Source organism: Rhinolophus sinicus, chromosome 10, assembly GCF_057876585.1.
Source record: "Rhinolophus sinicus isolate RSI-liver-muscle chromosome 10, RSI-T2T, whole genome shotgun sequence".
NCBI lineage: Eukaryota > Metazoa > Chordata > Mammalia > Chiroptera > Rhinolophidae > Rhinolophus > Rhinolophus sinicus.
Window position 1 is genome coordinate 2,990,656 of NC_142510.1, and position 14,487 is coordinate 3,005,142.

The following is a 14,487-nucleotide window of genomic DNA, read 5'->3' on the forward strand; positions in this document are numbered from 1 at the left end:
TGCTCCTGGGGCCAGAGGAGTTTTATATGTTACCGAACACACGAGAACACAAATTATTAGTATTTTTTAAAAGAATGCGTATTTAATTAACACCATCACCACTTTCCAGATGGGAATACTGAGGCCCAGGGAGGTTAAACAGTGTGCAAGATGCTGCGATGCCCCGTTAGTCTTGATTTGTATGTGGCTTCTCTGTACCACCGAGGGTTTACAAGGAGCCAGGCTTTATCCTTCAGGGTCTGTACCACTCTGTACCTCAGTCTTCTCCTCTGTAAAATGGGCGTGAACGTAATGGCCACACGGACTTGTTGTGAAGACTAAATGGGATATGTGAGGCTGCTGGAACACAACCAGACAGCAATACGTGATGGCAGTTATGGGCCGGCTCTCGAGAAAAGAGTTTTAGACCGTCATTCTTCTCATGTGAGTTGTGTGGCTACTTTTATTCTTTGGGCTGCTGTCCTTGGTGTCAGCAGACATTTGGGGGAGAGAACAGGCTTCTTTATCCGAAGGGACTGGCACACAGCTGTGCTGGGCTCCCTTACTTACTAATGACGTGAGCTGGGCGAGTGACCTGATCACTCTGAGCCTCTGTTTACTTGGCTGTGAAATGGGGAATTTAATAGCGTCATATAACTCCTGGGGTGCGTAGCATAAGTGCCTGCTGCATACTAAAAGCGTAAGAATATACTGGATGCCGTTCTCCGTATCATCTGTACAAAAGGGTTAATAATTTCTGCATTGCAGGTTGCCGGGGTGATGGAAATGGGTTCAGATACGCAGTCATTAGCTCCTGGTGGTCAGTCACTGGGCACAGCTGTTGCTATTGTGTTCTGATGCACGGCTAGGCGCAGGCCCTGGGGGTGCTGGGGCGGCAGAACAGAAGGGGCCTTGCTTTCTGCTCGCAGAGACTTACAGTTCACGAGCCGTGAGAAGCTCTTCAGAGTGCTATTCATGCCATCAGAATAGTCTAGACTCTTGGGTGCCCCCAGGGGAGTGACAGGTTGGGCATGTCCTCGGACGTGGCTCTCCCACCTGCAACCTGCCGAGCAGCCTTCCTCAGCGCGGCTCCTGCGCCCCTGGGGCTTGACGATGCACATGCATCTCGAGGCCTGGATTTGGCTCCAAGTGAGAGAAATCCAGTGATGACCGCGTGGCCGCCCTTTAGCCAGAGCAGGGGAGTGAACAGAAGTCCTTGGAACCAACGAGTGCTGGCACCTGTCTTCATGAAAGACCCCCGTGCCACGCCCTGGTAAACAGTCCCGCTCAACCTGAGTCGTCCACACACTTTGGTCCTTAAGTGCCACCCGGGTTTGCTGTGAAGGACGTGGGTTTGGGCGCCAGGCAAGCCTGAGTGTGAAGTCCTGTTGTGGTGTGAACTAAACGTGCGGCGTGGGTACATCTCTGTGTCACCTTCTTCCTCTGTACAGTGGGAATAATGCAGGTGGTAGAGTCGTTACAGGGATTCACCGAGAGTGTCTGTGAAGGCCTGGGAGGTGCTCGGGAAACACGAGCTCCCCCCACCCCGCCCTTGGCACCTAAACAGACGCGGTCATCAGCTTCCTTCCTACCCGTTAGGACGGCGTCCAGGTAATTGAGAATCTGCTAATAATGGCTTAGGTTTAAGAGTTTACCTCCTATATACTCCGTGGGCCACCGATGGGCGGTCAGTGAGCAGCATAGCAGCTCCCACGGTGTCAAGGACCCAGGCTCCGTCTCCCGGCTCCATCGTCCTTGACATTCTGCAGCTCTGGGTCCCAAGATGGCAGCAGTGCACATCCTAGCTGGGAAAAATAGGGTGACAGGCAAGTAGCCAAGGGACAAGACGCATGCCGGCCACGTCATGGCCCATTAGAAAAGCGCTTTTCCGGGAGCACCACTGGTGACTCTGCTTCTATCATCTCATTGGCGCGAGTTGTTCCTCACTGGTTGGCAGAGGTCAGTGTTTTAGGTTCCCAACCTCTGCGGTTGAGAGAGCGAGAGGAAAAGCGGTCGGTGAGTGGCTGACTCACCGTATCTGCCCCAAGATCCAAGGCTGTGGGCTACCTGGAATGCGCCAACTGTCTTGTCAGTACTTTGCATTCTGTGGGCTCAGAGAATTAACGCTGGATGAAGTCCTTTAAAGAGCTGGGTTCTCACACTGATCGCCTGCCTGTACACTCACACTCCTCCTTTGTTCTGACTCTGATTAGATATTTTAAAGATCGCTGTGCTAGCAGGGAAAGCTAGCCTTTCTCAGCCCCCAAGTCTCGGTTCTAATTTCTGAGTCCTGGACCCTCAGTGGAGGTGTTGAAGGATTTAGGGCCCCACACTCTGTACGACCCGACACATATCTCAACACACATTTACCCTCCCGAAAACGGCACAGTAGGTGGAAGACGGGTTCCTGTCCCATCTACGTGAAAATGCAAGACTGCTCTGTTTTAATCAGTCAGAGGGGCAAGTTCACGACTCTTTGGGGCTCTAACTGACTTCTTGTAACTTACAGATTGACGCTGAACCTGGGGCTACAGAGAGAGCCAGTCAATTTGACATTCTTTAGTTACTTTTGATAACAAGCAGTTTGAATACTTTAAAGCTTTCCCACCAGCCAGTATTTCAAAGCAGCGAACACCAGCTGAGATTTTGTTATCTAAAAGACACACTCAAACTCATTACATCTGAAGATTTGATTCCTTTCAATACAGTTTAAATCAAAGTGAATCTCAAACACTGGCAGGCCTTCTAAAGTGACCTTTGGAAAAACTAATCACTCTGCAAAAGCATTTTAAAAGCTTTTTTTCCGGGGGTAAATGGGGTCTTTACGAAAAGGATTTTTCCAATATTGTCCCCAGGGAAATACCACCCCGGGGCCTCTCAGCTCCTTAGCTGCTGCCCCCTTTCTCATCTCTCCGGTTAGGGGGTCTTTCCTCCCCTGCACACCCCACGTGCCATGTGTCCAAAACAGCCCTTCGCTTCTCGGGTTTGCTCCCAGCGACCTGCTTCTCACGTCCTGCCTTAACTCAGCACTGCTATCCACTCAGTGTCAAAGACAGAAATCTCTAGGTCATTTGCTTCCTGTCGATACCACCTCCTAAAGCCTGTGCAGTGTCCTGTTCTTCCTGTCCCCTCTGCCACTGCCCCTGCCCTGGCGTCACCTGTGCCCACCGGAATCACTGCAGCATCCTCCTAGGTGGTCTCCCTTCTCACTCCAGTGCTGTGTCTGCAATGGGCCCAGAGAGATTTTTTTTTTCCCCCTAAAAAGCAAAGCTGATTGGGTCACTCCCTGATTTAAAAACCCCAAAGACTCTAAGACTGGTGCTCCATCCATCTGACAGAACTGTGCTGATAACGGGGGTATTTACTTATTTATTTATCTATTTCTGTGTACATCATTCATTCATTAACTATTGATTGAATATCTATTACGTGACAAATATATTTTAGGCACTGAGTGGTGAACAAAACAGACGGAAGTCCTTGCTTTATGGAACTTGCATCCTGGAGAGGGGACACTCAAGATAAATAGATAAAAAAGTGGAAAACATAGCGTGTCGTATGGAGAAAACCCACGGAGGGCCGTAGGGGTGCAGGAGTGGGTGAGGCGGGGTTGCGATCTTGGATAGGGTGGCCAGGGAAGGCCTTCCTAGGAAGGTGACAAGGCAGCGAAGGCCTGCAGGCAGTAAGGCAGGTATCGGGGAGGAGAGCATTTCAGGCAGCAGGAGCAGCAAGTGCAAAGGCCCTGAGGCGCGAGTGTGGCTAAAACTGAGTTGCTGAAGAGAGTGGTGGGAAATGATATGAGAAGGGTGAACAGCAGACCCTTCCAGGCCTTGCAGGCCATTGCGACGGTCAGAGAAATGTGTTGGCTGGTCCCCCGAGGTCCTGGAGGGGGCTGACCAGCATCCTGACATCACTGTCGCTTGCGAGCGCCTCTGTATATTGTAAGTAGCCCTACGGAACAAGAGAGGGTTATTCTCAGAATACTCGATCTGGCGCTTGGCTGAAAGGAGGCTTTCTCATCCTCAGCAGTACTGACCTTTTGGCTGGATGATTCTTTGTTGTGTGTGTTGGTGTGTGTGGGGGTGTGTGTGGGGGGCGTCCTGGGCACCCTGGGATGTGTAGCAGCATCCCGGCCTCTTCCCAGTAGATGCCAGGAGCACTCCAGTTGTGACAACTAGAAATGTTTCCAGACATGACCACGTGTCCCCGTTGAGAACCAGAGTGTAAAGACAAGCAGACTGAGCCCCCGGTACTGGGAGGAATCGCCACACCTGCATTCACACCCCCCCTCCTGCCAGCCCCTCCCCTGACTCACATTGGCTGCTCAGAAAAGGGAACTACTTTTCCAGTGATAAAAGGTTATCTTCTAAAGACCCAGGCAAACATTGATCCTAGGTCCATTAGCCATTACCATGTCTACACACCAGACAGAGCCACAGCCTGTTCTAACATGACCCTGGGTCCCCTTTGCGTCACCCCCAACCCCCCCGGCGAGCTGCACGATAGGCCTCGGCCTCGGGTTGGGTGACTTGGTGCTGGTCGCCCTGGTCTTCCTTTCCCCAGGAGCCAGAAGACCCGCTGAGGGTCCTGACAGCTCCATAGGGACACCCCCCCCTTCCCAGAGACAACCCCGTCAGCGCAGGACCCAGGACTGCCACCTGTGTCATCATAACGGCGCATGTGTACGGGCACTCCTGTGCCAGAGCTTTGGACACCTGTCTCACCATGTAGGACCATCCTAAGGGGTACGATCTATTACTATCTCCATGGTCCTGATGAAGAAAGTGAGGCACAGGCCACAAGTGCTGCAAATCGCCATCACTGTTTTACGAGACCACGTAAGGAATTCACATTCATTGAGTGCCCAGGACGTGCCAGACAGTGAGCTCGTGTGGCTCAGGAAGGCCGTGCCCGGATGAGCCCTTGGCCTCCTAGCAAAGGGCTCCGCTGGGCACTACTCTGCCCAAGCAGCGTCTCACGCCCTGACCAAACTGGCATTTCCAGTCTGGGCAGGGCAGGGCATAGGCATCCAGACTGAGGGGTGTATGTATTCATTTCACCTTTACAAACGCAGAATTCAAGGTTCCAGAGCTGTGGAGCTGAACCAATTTGTAAATTTTAGAAAGGCTCCTTGGTTCCCGGGAGCCACGCTCCTCTGAGCTCCTGGCCAGCTTTTTCCCGGCCTGCAGGAGCTCAGGGCCCAGGGGGGGATGTGGACCAGGCCTGGCCGCCACCTGGAGGGAGCAGTGCGGTCAGTCACTGTGTTACTGGAGAGAGAGGGCCCTTCTCCGCACGATGCCCGGGCTGGGTTCCCACACCGGAGTCCAACCCGGTGGGGTCGGGCAGCATTTCTAAATAAAACCCGGGGCTCCTAGCCCCTGCATTGCCGTCATGTGGGCCCTCCTCGGTGCAGTGTCCAGCTTCTTGGCATCTCAAGCAAAGAATTGAACGAGAGACAGAGGAAAAGTAGAGAAAGAGCAGTTTATCAGAAGAGCTAGTACACTCCAAAGAGGTAGGAGCTGGCCTGGCAGTGGCTCAAAAGGCGCTGACTGGGGAGGACTTGGAGTTTTTATCCCTTTTCTTTCTCTAGAATGGGCTGGTCCTCTCCTGCAGAGGACCACTTGATTGACACCTGTGATTGACAGGCTATTACCTCATCTTTTTAGACTGTGCATGTTCCGTCCCAGAATTCAGTTTGGTATAATGATATTAATGAACTTCCGGGCATATGCATAATATTATAATGATGGTATAATGAGGCCCAGGTGAAACGAAGGTCGTTGTGGCCTTTACTGCACAGGTGTGAGTGACTGGTCTAATCTAGTTGGGTATTTTATACCTATTTGTTTCCTCATAGGGGTAGATAATTATAATGAAAAGGGAAAGTTTTGGACAGACAGGGGAGGTCTTCTGGGCGGTCACATTCTGTGGGTTGTGTTGGACATGCAGGAATGCAGAGACCTGATACCTATCTCTGCCTGCTTTGTTTTCCCCCTGAGAGACGTTGTGGGGACAGAGCCCCAGAAAGCAGTTTCCAGCCTCTCGGCCTCACATAGACAGGTGCTGGCTCAGGTAGTAAATGGCCATCAATGTGATTGGATGGCCATCAGCTGTGGCTAGTTGGCCGTCAGCTGTAACCAGTGAGCCATTGGCCACTAATATAACTGCTGTGGCTACGCTAGCAGGAGAGAAAGAATGGGGGCTAGCAAGGAGATGGCGGCTGGGCTGGCGAGCGTGGATGGCGGTTTGCGGACAGTGTGGATCCAGCCTCCAGTGAGAGTATAGTGCCGCCAGAGAGAATATAGTGGTATGACTCCCCCATCTATGGCTCCGTGGGTGTTCCTTTTTGGCCTCACCATATCCTGCGTTCTTCTGTGGGGAGCGGGAGCAGAGACCCCGCAGGCCTCCCTGCATTACAGATGTGATCCCCGTAAAATCTCTGTGGGAAGTTGAGGGACAGGAGGTCTTTTCTTCTGTATCTGCTTCCTGCTGGGCAGGGCATAGGACTTTCCCTACCTAGTGGGGATTCACGGAACTCTGGCCCTGTCTGATCTTAGCTGAGAGGAGTGGTCCCGAGATCCACCTGGAAGACTGTGTTTGCTTCTTTGGTCGGGACTGGTCATCTTGCTGGGGCCTCCTCTGTATCCCCAAGGCCCCTGCATGAGGAAAAACAGATTTTAATTAATAAATTTCTTAAAGACCAGAGCTCAAAGCTGTTGATGCGGGGTAGCTACATGATGGAAAATCCATCCGCTCGATGGAGCCTGTGGCCATTCAACTGGTCACTCAGGTGGCACTAATTGTCCAGGAGCTGGGCCTGGAGTGGGTCGGAAAGAACATTAGGCTTCAGTGATTACCATTAACAAGTAGAAATCTCAAGTTTCAGGGTAATTCTCTAAAGCAGGTGGTAAAAACACTTGTGATTCAGGCTAAATAATAAAGAAGCAGGGGGGTAGGAGCTAAGAAACTGGGGAGAAGGCAACTTAAGGAAAAGAAAACTTAAAATCCCTGTAGGAAAGGGGGAGGGGCTCCTCGCGTGGCCCGTATCAACTGCGTGTGGCCAGTGTCCCCGGGCTGGAGGGGGTCCCCCATCCCCTGGGGAGACCAGGGCAGAGAGAGGGCTCCCCTCTCCCCAAGGTGCCTATTTGCCTGCCAGGGCTGCCTGCTGCGCACTCCAGGACAGTAACCTTGGGCTCCTGGGCGAGGAGGACCCCCTGGGAAGCCCCTGTCCCTTCCTGACTGCCGTCTGCCCCCACCATTTCTTTAAAGATGCATCTTAGTGGGTGTGTTTCTAATGGCGGGTCTTTTGTTCCCTGACACTTGCCACATAATGCTGACTGCCCTGGGTCCCCACGGGATTGGCTGAGAGTCCTTCCCGAAACCCTCTACCTCTCCCCGCCCCCCAAGAAAAGTCCCACCAACCCCTGAACCCTCAGGTTTGCCCAGTGCTGGAACTTCTACTTTTGTTTGTTTGTATTGTGTTTTGGCCGTCTCCGCAGTGGGAGCCTTGGAAAAACACTTGGGAACACGCAGTGAGGTGAGCTGAGCTGAGTGAGGGCAAGACCAAAAAACTGTTTTTAGCGGACAGAAACCAGAAAATGGACTAGACCTCGCTCTAGAGGTTCTCTCTGCTCTGATGGGCACCTCCCTGAGTGGGGAGGTGGGAAACGCACCCCGATACGCCCCTCTGGGAGAAAGGAACGTTTCAGACCAGCTCACCTGTAAGGTCAGCGGGAGCCTGGACACTGGAGCTGAACCACAGCCCCACTGCTGACTGGCAGTGAGGCCCCCGGGGTCTGTCTCCTGGCCTGTAGCAGCCTCTGCCAGGGACGGGACAGAGCCCGAGGGAGAACGCCTGTACTTAGCCAGCACCTCCCATCGTACTTGCTCAGTAAATGTCACTGTCATCATCGTCCTCATCCTCCTCCTGGTTGCTCAGGTCAGAATCTCCGTCACCTTCAATTCCTCTTACGTCCACACTCCACCTCCGGTCTGTCCGTAAATCCAGTGCTGCTCCTGTGGCTCTCTGGGCTCTGAGCACGTCTCAGCTGCGCCATCGCTTCTACCCCAGTTCAAGCTGTTGCCATCTCTCTCCTGCATTATGACCGTGGCCTCCAGCTCAGACTCAACCCCCAGCACTCCCAAGATCCAGCTCTGCTGCTTCTTTCTCCACAGCACTTAGCAGCTGCCTTATTTTGTTTTCTGCCTCCCCCAGCGAGAGCAGGGATGTTTATCAGTACCGAGAACAATGCCTGGCACATGGCAGATGCTAACAAAGATTTGTTGAGTGAGTGGACGGGTAGATGGAAGGGCGGATGGATGGACAGACAGATGGATAGATGGATGAATCCCCATTACAATTAGTATTCCGTCCCATCCACCCAGCTCTCAGATCACAGCATCCCAGCTGTCACAACCTTTCTCACTTCCGTGTTGGGCACTTGGGAGCGCTGGGCTGTGTGTGGAATCTCTGAAAGCTCCACCATTTGGGCAGTCATTCCATGCATGTGTTTCTCTTGCTCTGAGCTTCTCATAGAAACTCAGATCTGGACGCCATGTCAGTCAGCAGCGCTGAGCCAGGCAGGGCTGAATCCACAAAGAAGCCAGGGGGAAGGCCCCCCCGCAGGCCTTATGGGTTATGGTAGGTGAGCACCATCACCTCTCCCTACGCCCACCCTTCCCACTCCTGGCCTTCCTTATTTGTGAGTCCCCTGCCACATTTTATGCAGCTGTCGGGCTACTGGAGGGATCCAATTTGGCCTGTTAGCCCCGGGACTTTCCACCAGATGGCGCTCATACTCTCTTCTCTCTCCCCATTTCTATGGTCTCTAATTTCTGACCTAGAAATTTTACAATAACAACAGTAGCTATCATATATGTATATTATAATATATAACATATTAATATTTACATATTTGTATATTATATATTTATACATGTATATATAATTACATAATAAATTCGTGTATACTGTTATTGTGTAACAATAAGTGCTTCATGTACTTACTACGTACCAGGCATTGTGCTAAGGGTTTAACAGGCCTAGTGGAGGTTAGAGAGCTGATCAGTGGGTCCAGATCTTGGCCATATGACCTTGAGCATTGTCAGTTTCCTCATCTGTCAAATGAAGATGATAATAATACCCCATATGGATAAGGGGAGGATTAAATGGTTTCATCCATGGAAAGCTCTTAGAAGATAACAAACACTGTATAACTGATTGTTAAATAAACGCTTGGACTCTGACAGCTGCATGAGGTAGCCGCTGTTTCCCCCACTGTACCCGTGAGGAAAGTGGACCTTAGAGCGAGTGCAGCTTAAATTGCCCTGAGTTGCATTCTTTTCAGTGTTGCTGAAACCCCCTCCCCCCAAAAAACCCTGACGTGTGTCCCAAATTGGCCAATTTCAAGAACCATGTGTTACATTTCTGAGAATTCACCCACTCGCAGCAGAGCAAGAGCGGCCTAGGAGCTGAGCAGACCAAACTCAGCCTCCTCCTCGTGAGTCGGGAGGCGGGGGCCACTCTAACCAGCCCTGCTTCGCATTGGCTCTTGCAGACAACCCGTCCTCAAAGCAGTCCAAGAGCCTCGCTGAAGAGCTGGGCAGAGCCGCGGAGATGATGGGCAAAGGCAGGAACGGGGTCGGCTTCGGCAAAGTGGACGTCACGGTGGAGAAGGGACTACAGGAGGAGTTTGACGTGCAGAAGGCCCCGGAGCTGAAGCTGTTTTTTGAGGGCAACAGGCTGGAGCCCATCAGCTGCGAAGGTAACCGTGCTTGTGTGTCGGTCAAGGTGATGCTAGCTGTGGATTCACAGAAACACCAGCCTTCCGCGTTATGACTGAATTTCGGGCTCAGTGCTTGCTGGCGTACTGAGCAGTCCGGTTGGCAGCCAGAGGGTGGAGATGGGGGGCGGGGTTCCACAGCGTCTTCAAGGGACCCAGGACCCTCCCAGCTGGGGCTCTGGCTTCCCCCAGGGCCCCTGAGCCAACTCGTTTCCTCTGTATCGTGCCAGCAGCTGGAGTGAGGAGGCAGAGGGTGGCCCCTCCTGGTGTTGGTGGCCTGGGCCTGGGCGAGGCAAACAGGGGTTCTGTTCGCACTGCGTTGACCAAAATTCTGTCCCACGGCTCCACCCACCGAAAGGCTGAGAAGGATGGCCTTGCTTTGTGTCCATAAGGAAAAGAAAGTGGATTTTGGTGCGCAGGTGCTGGACCTCACCACAGCTGGTGGGCCCTAGAAGCAGCGTGAGGAGGGAGAGTGAGGTGCGTGGTTTATAAACTCCCAGCGACCAGAGCGAGTTCCCAACTCCACCTCGCCCCGTCCCCTCGCTGTCTTCTACTTCAGAATCATTGTGACAGGGCCCCAGGGCAAGGAAGCATGGGTTGACCAAAAGGGAGACTGGGCGATGATGGAACAAGGCAGGTTTGGGACAGGGTGACCACCAAGCACTTCCCTTCTGTCGTCGTCATTTCATTAACTCATTCATTCACTTGCTTGACGCTCTTTTATTGAGAACTTTCTGGCGTCCAGCCCTATCTTGATGTCGGGGATGAGTGAAGAATTAGGTGCCTCAGTGGGGCACAGAGTAGGTCCTAATTTAAAAAATTAAATATATGAATGCATAAATGTGTACATAACGGAGGGAACAACAGTCACATGCAGGTGTGCCCAGCACAGCCTGACGCTCCCATATGTGCGCTGAATGACTGACCAGGAAACAGACTGCCTTCCGCCGGCCCAGCAGGTCTGCGAGAAGCCCGTTGTTGCAAGACCCAATAGAATGAATGCGGCCTCCTCAAGGGGCTGCAGGATGCCTTGCAGTTCTCAGAATGGACACCAGGGGGCACGAGACACACAGGCCGGACTCGCAGAGGAAGGTGCAGCGGCAAAAACGCCAGTCCCCAGGCCAGTTACGATTATGTAAAGACCTGGCCCAGGGTGCTGTGGCTTCCAGCCGGCTTGAGGGAGGTGGTATGTGATGGAGGAAAAGATGAGATGGGGAGGAAGGGCAGGAGCAGTGACAGATAGAGACCAGAGACGGCTGCTTCCTGTGGATCAGGACTGACAACCTTCAACAGTGGTGACTCACTGATCCCAAGCAGAAGCCCTTCCTTGTGTTAGCTTTGGGGGGGGGGGGGGTGCTGTGAAGAGATGAGAAGCCCCAGGTTACTTTGTGGGAGTCCTGACCCCGCTTCGAGGTGACAGTGTGGTGACTTCCAGACTGTCTGAGCTCCTTTGTGGTGGAAGCCAGTGCCTGGGACCCCCTCTGCCCGGCAGGAAACGTCACCGTCACCTCCCCAGGAAGTCTCACTCGACTTCTAGTCGGGGTGCCTGACCCTCTTGTGGGGTTCCACAGCGCCTGTGCCTCCTCGTCGAGCCCTGACATGTATTAGACGCATTTACTGTGCTTCAGGCACTTTTCTAGTCTCTTCTCACAGCTCACAACAACCCAATGGAGGGGGTGCTTTTACAGATGGGGAAACTGAGGCTCGGCAGTGGAATAACTTCAAGGCTCTATGGCATCCACCGATGTTTTCTGTAAAGGGCCAGGTAATATCTCAGGCCGTACCAGCCAGCCAGTCTCTGTTACACCTGCTTAACTCTGCTGAGGCCATGAGAGAGCAGAAGCAAATGGGTGGGGCCGTGTTCCAATAAAACTTTATTTATAAAATCAATTGGCAGGCCAGGTTTGGCCCCCTGGGCTACAGTTGACCAATCCCTGCCCCACATTCTGCTGCACTCTCAGTAAATGGCAGATGTGGTTCTTATTATTAGCAAACTATCAGTTTCCTGACCTAGTCCAGTGCTGGAACCCTTAGGTTCTTAATGGATCGTTTTCGACTTTGAATGGGATGGGATTGCAAGGGCCTGCTGCAGGCAGCCTTGGGGAAAGGAGCCAGCCCACATTCCCGCTGGGCATACCCACCGCCTTCTTCCTCCGGGAGAGAGGCAGTGGGATGGCAGGATGGAGCCAAGGCCTGGCTTTCAGGACAGGCACTAGCTATGGGAATGTGACCCAGCCTCCCACCTTCTCATTTCCTAGAAAGGACGAGCAGTGGGTGCCAGTTCTGTTGACTTGACAGGGCTTCCCTGGGTTAAGGGAACGCCAGTGCTTTACTGGTCTCCTGCTCCGTGACTTGCATGAAAACCTCTCCAGGAGGCAGGCAGGTGGGGTTTAGTCCTCGATGGGTCAAAGCCCCAGCCCACTTCTGCTGTAGTCTCCCGGGATTGATGGTGGGAGACCTGGCCTTGGCCGTGTTTCTGGAGGGAGACTCAGGTTCCCTCCGGGGCCTCAATTAGTGATGCAGTCACAGCTTGTACCTGGAAATATGCAGCACTGCGACAGTCTCAGTCAATCATTGACACGGCATTCACTCCTCGGCTGTCACCCTGTCCTCTGGCTCAGAGCCAAGCGCCAGGGGTGGTGCCCGATTTGCCTGAGTCCCATGGGGTCCAGAAGGGCAAACGGAGCTCACGCATCCCAGGGAGGAGGGCCCGAGATCAGGTTCCCTCCAGCCAGCTTATCCAGTGATTCATTCACCTCATTTCCCCTACAAGTGTTTCCTGAGCACCTAGTATGAGCCAGACCTTACAAGAGCTATTGCGCCAGTGAGCCAAGAACGACAATGTCAGGAAAAGATCGACTCCATAAAGAGAATACGACAAGTCACAAAATAGAGGGAAGTGGCAGGGAGGGCTCAGAAAGGAGCAAACTGAGACCTAACGAGCTGGAAGAGGTGTCCTTGAGAGCTGAGCAAAGGACAGCCGCCAAAGCCTGGGATGCTGGGGGGCAAAGGCGGGGCCGGAGCGTGGGCAGCAGGAGCGTGGCAAAGGGGCGGTCAGGGCGACGGTTCCGGTGGCCTGAAATTGAAACCCATTCGGAGGGTTTTTGTTCATCTTTTGTAGTCTTTTCAGAACTTTTAAGCCGACTGCTTTCAGGACATTATTTTTTTTTTTTACAACATAACGTTTTTCAGGCAAAAGCCTATAAGAGAAAATTGATTTCCAAGCTATGAGCCCGTTTCCTCCTGAAAGATGGCTGGGAACACTGACATTAGAACCTCAACCTCAGGGCTGAATCCAGGCAGGGGGGAGCCTGCAGCGGGTGAGCACCGTGGTCTGAGGGTGGCAGGAAGCCACCTCTCCCTTGAGACCACCACATCCTCCTATGAACTCCCATAGGCTTGACTCCCTGACTTTTAAAATGACCTCATCTGTATTTACTGAAGCTGAACACAGCATCCCTATGACCAGGAATTCTACTCCTGGGCTTGTACCCCACAGAAGCGTGACAATGTGCCCCCCAGGACATGCATGAGAATTAAGGCTCAATGGCCCCAAACTGGAAACAACCCAAATGCCCATCAACAGAGACTGGATAAATTGTGCAATGTGCATGTACCACGTACATCTCACAAACGTGAGGAAACCAGACCTGAAAACACACAGTGTGTGTGGTTCTTCATTGATACGAAGCTCAAGAGCAGGCAGACTAGATAAAGCACTGCTGCCAGGAGTCAGGATGGAAGGTACCCCCAGGTGCCGGTGGGGTGGGGGCCGGGGTGGGACACGTCCGGGCCTCTCTGAGAGGCTGGCCGTGTGCTAGTTTTGGTCCCGGTGGGAGTTACTCAGCTGTGTTCACTTTGTGAAAATCCATCAAACGATACAGTATAATTTGTACTCCTTTCTGCATGTAAATCTACTTTATTCCAAGTTTTTTAAAAGGCTCAATGTTCTTAGGAAATGCAAGCAAAGATACTGAAAATAGTCCTTTCCAGGTGGTCTAGCAACTCCGTGTGCATTCAAGCCCTGTGAGAAGTTTGCCCTGTTGTGGGGCCTTTGCACAGCCTGTCGGCTCTGCCCGGAAGCCATTCCCTCTCCCTGCTGCCTCCTGGCAATGCCTGTGCAGCCTGCAGTTTTCAGCACCTAAGGAATTTCCTCCAGGGAGCCCTCCTTGACTTCACAGTCTAGGTCATGCGTCTTTGCTGCAGGCTCATAGGACTTGGCTTTCGGATACTTATCTGGTTGTGCGGGTACACTCGTTTGTGTGATTATCGTCTCTGTCCTTAGCAGACCGAGCGCTTCATCGTCACATGCCCAGGACTAAGCACAGCACTTGATAACATAATAGGTGCTGAATGCACAGTCATCGAATAAATGAAGAGTGAAGGAGTAAATGAGTGAGTGAGGGAATAGCTGCCCACAGAGTTAGGCCTTAGCCCAAAGCTACTCACAACAGACACGCTTTCTCTCATCAGCTCATTTTAAATGTTCCATTCTGTTCCGTAGCAGGCTTTGATAGAAAATAGTATTTTATATTATCTGCCATCGTGAGAAATTGGTGACTCCAGCAAACGCATGTCCGTTTGTAGCCTTGTGCACATTCTGGCCCACTGTATGTCTCCCCAGATACGGGATATGTCCCCCAATTTCAGAAGCTAAGATGTTTGTGTGCGTGGCACCTCCCACTCTATAGCTGAGAAAGGGAAGTCGGGATAGAGGACTTTAGCA

General features: G+C 52.4%; 1 protein-coding gene and 1 long non-coding RNA gene across 5 annotated transcripts in view; one reads left to right on the forward strand and one right to left on the reverse strand.

The window, feature by feature from the left end:
- Positions 1-14,487, forward strand: part of PDILT (protein disulfide isomerase like, testis expressed) — a 123,327-nt gene that overhangs the window by 96,328 nt on the left and 12,512 nt on the right. For all 4 annotated transcript variants that reach the window (XM_088801195.1, XM_019751622.3, XM_088801193.1 and 1 more), the window contains one exon: positions 9,537-9,743. In XM_088801195.1, coding sequence (XP_088657321.1) covers positions 9,537-9,743 — 207 coding nt within the window. The remainder of the gene's footprint in view (positions 1-9,536; positions 9,744-14,487) is intronic.
- On the reverse strand, positions 89-9,541 carry LOC148756828 (uncharacterized). The gene is made up of 3 exons (XR_016022532.1): positions 7,699-9,541; positions 1,635-6,635; positions 89-1,422 (listed from the first exon to the last, which is right to left on the reverse strand). It is a non-coding gene; the product is annotated as an uncharacterized LOC148756828 (long non-coding RNA).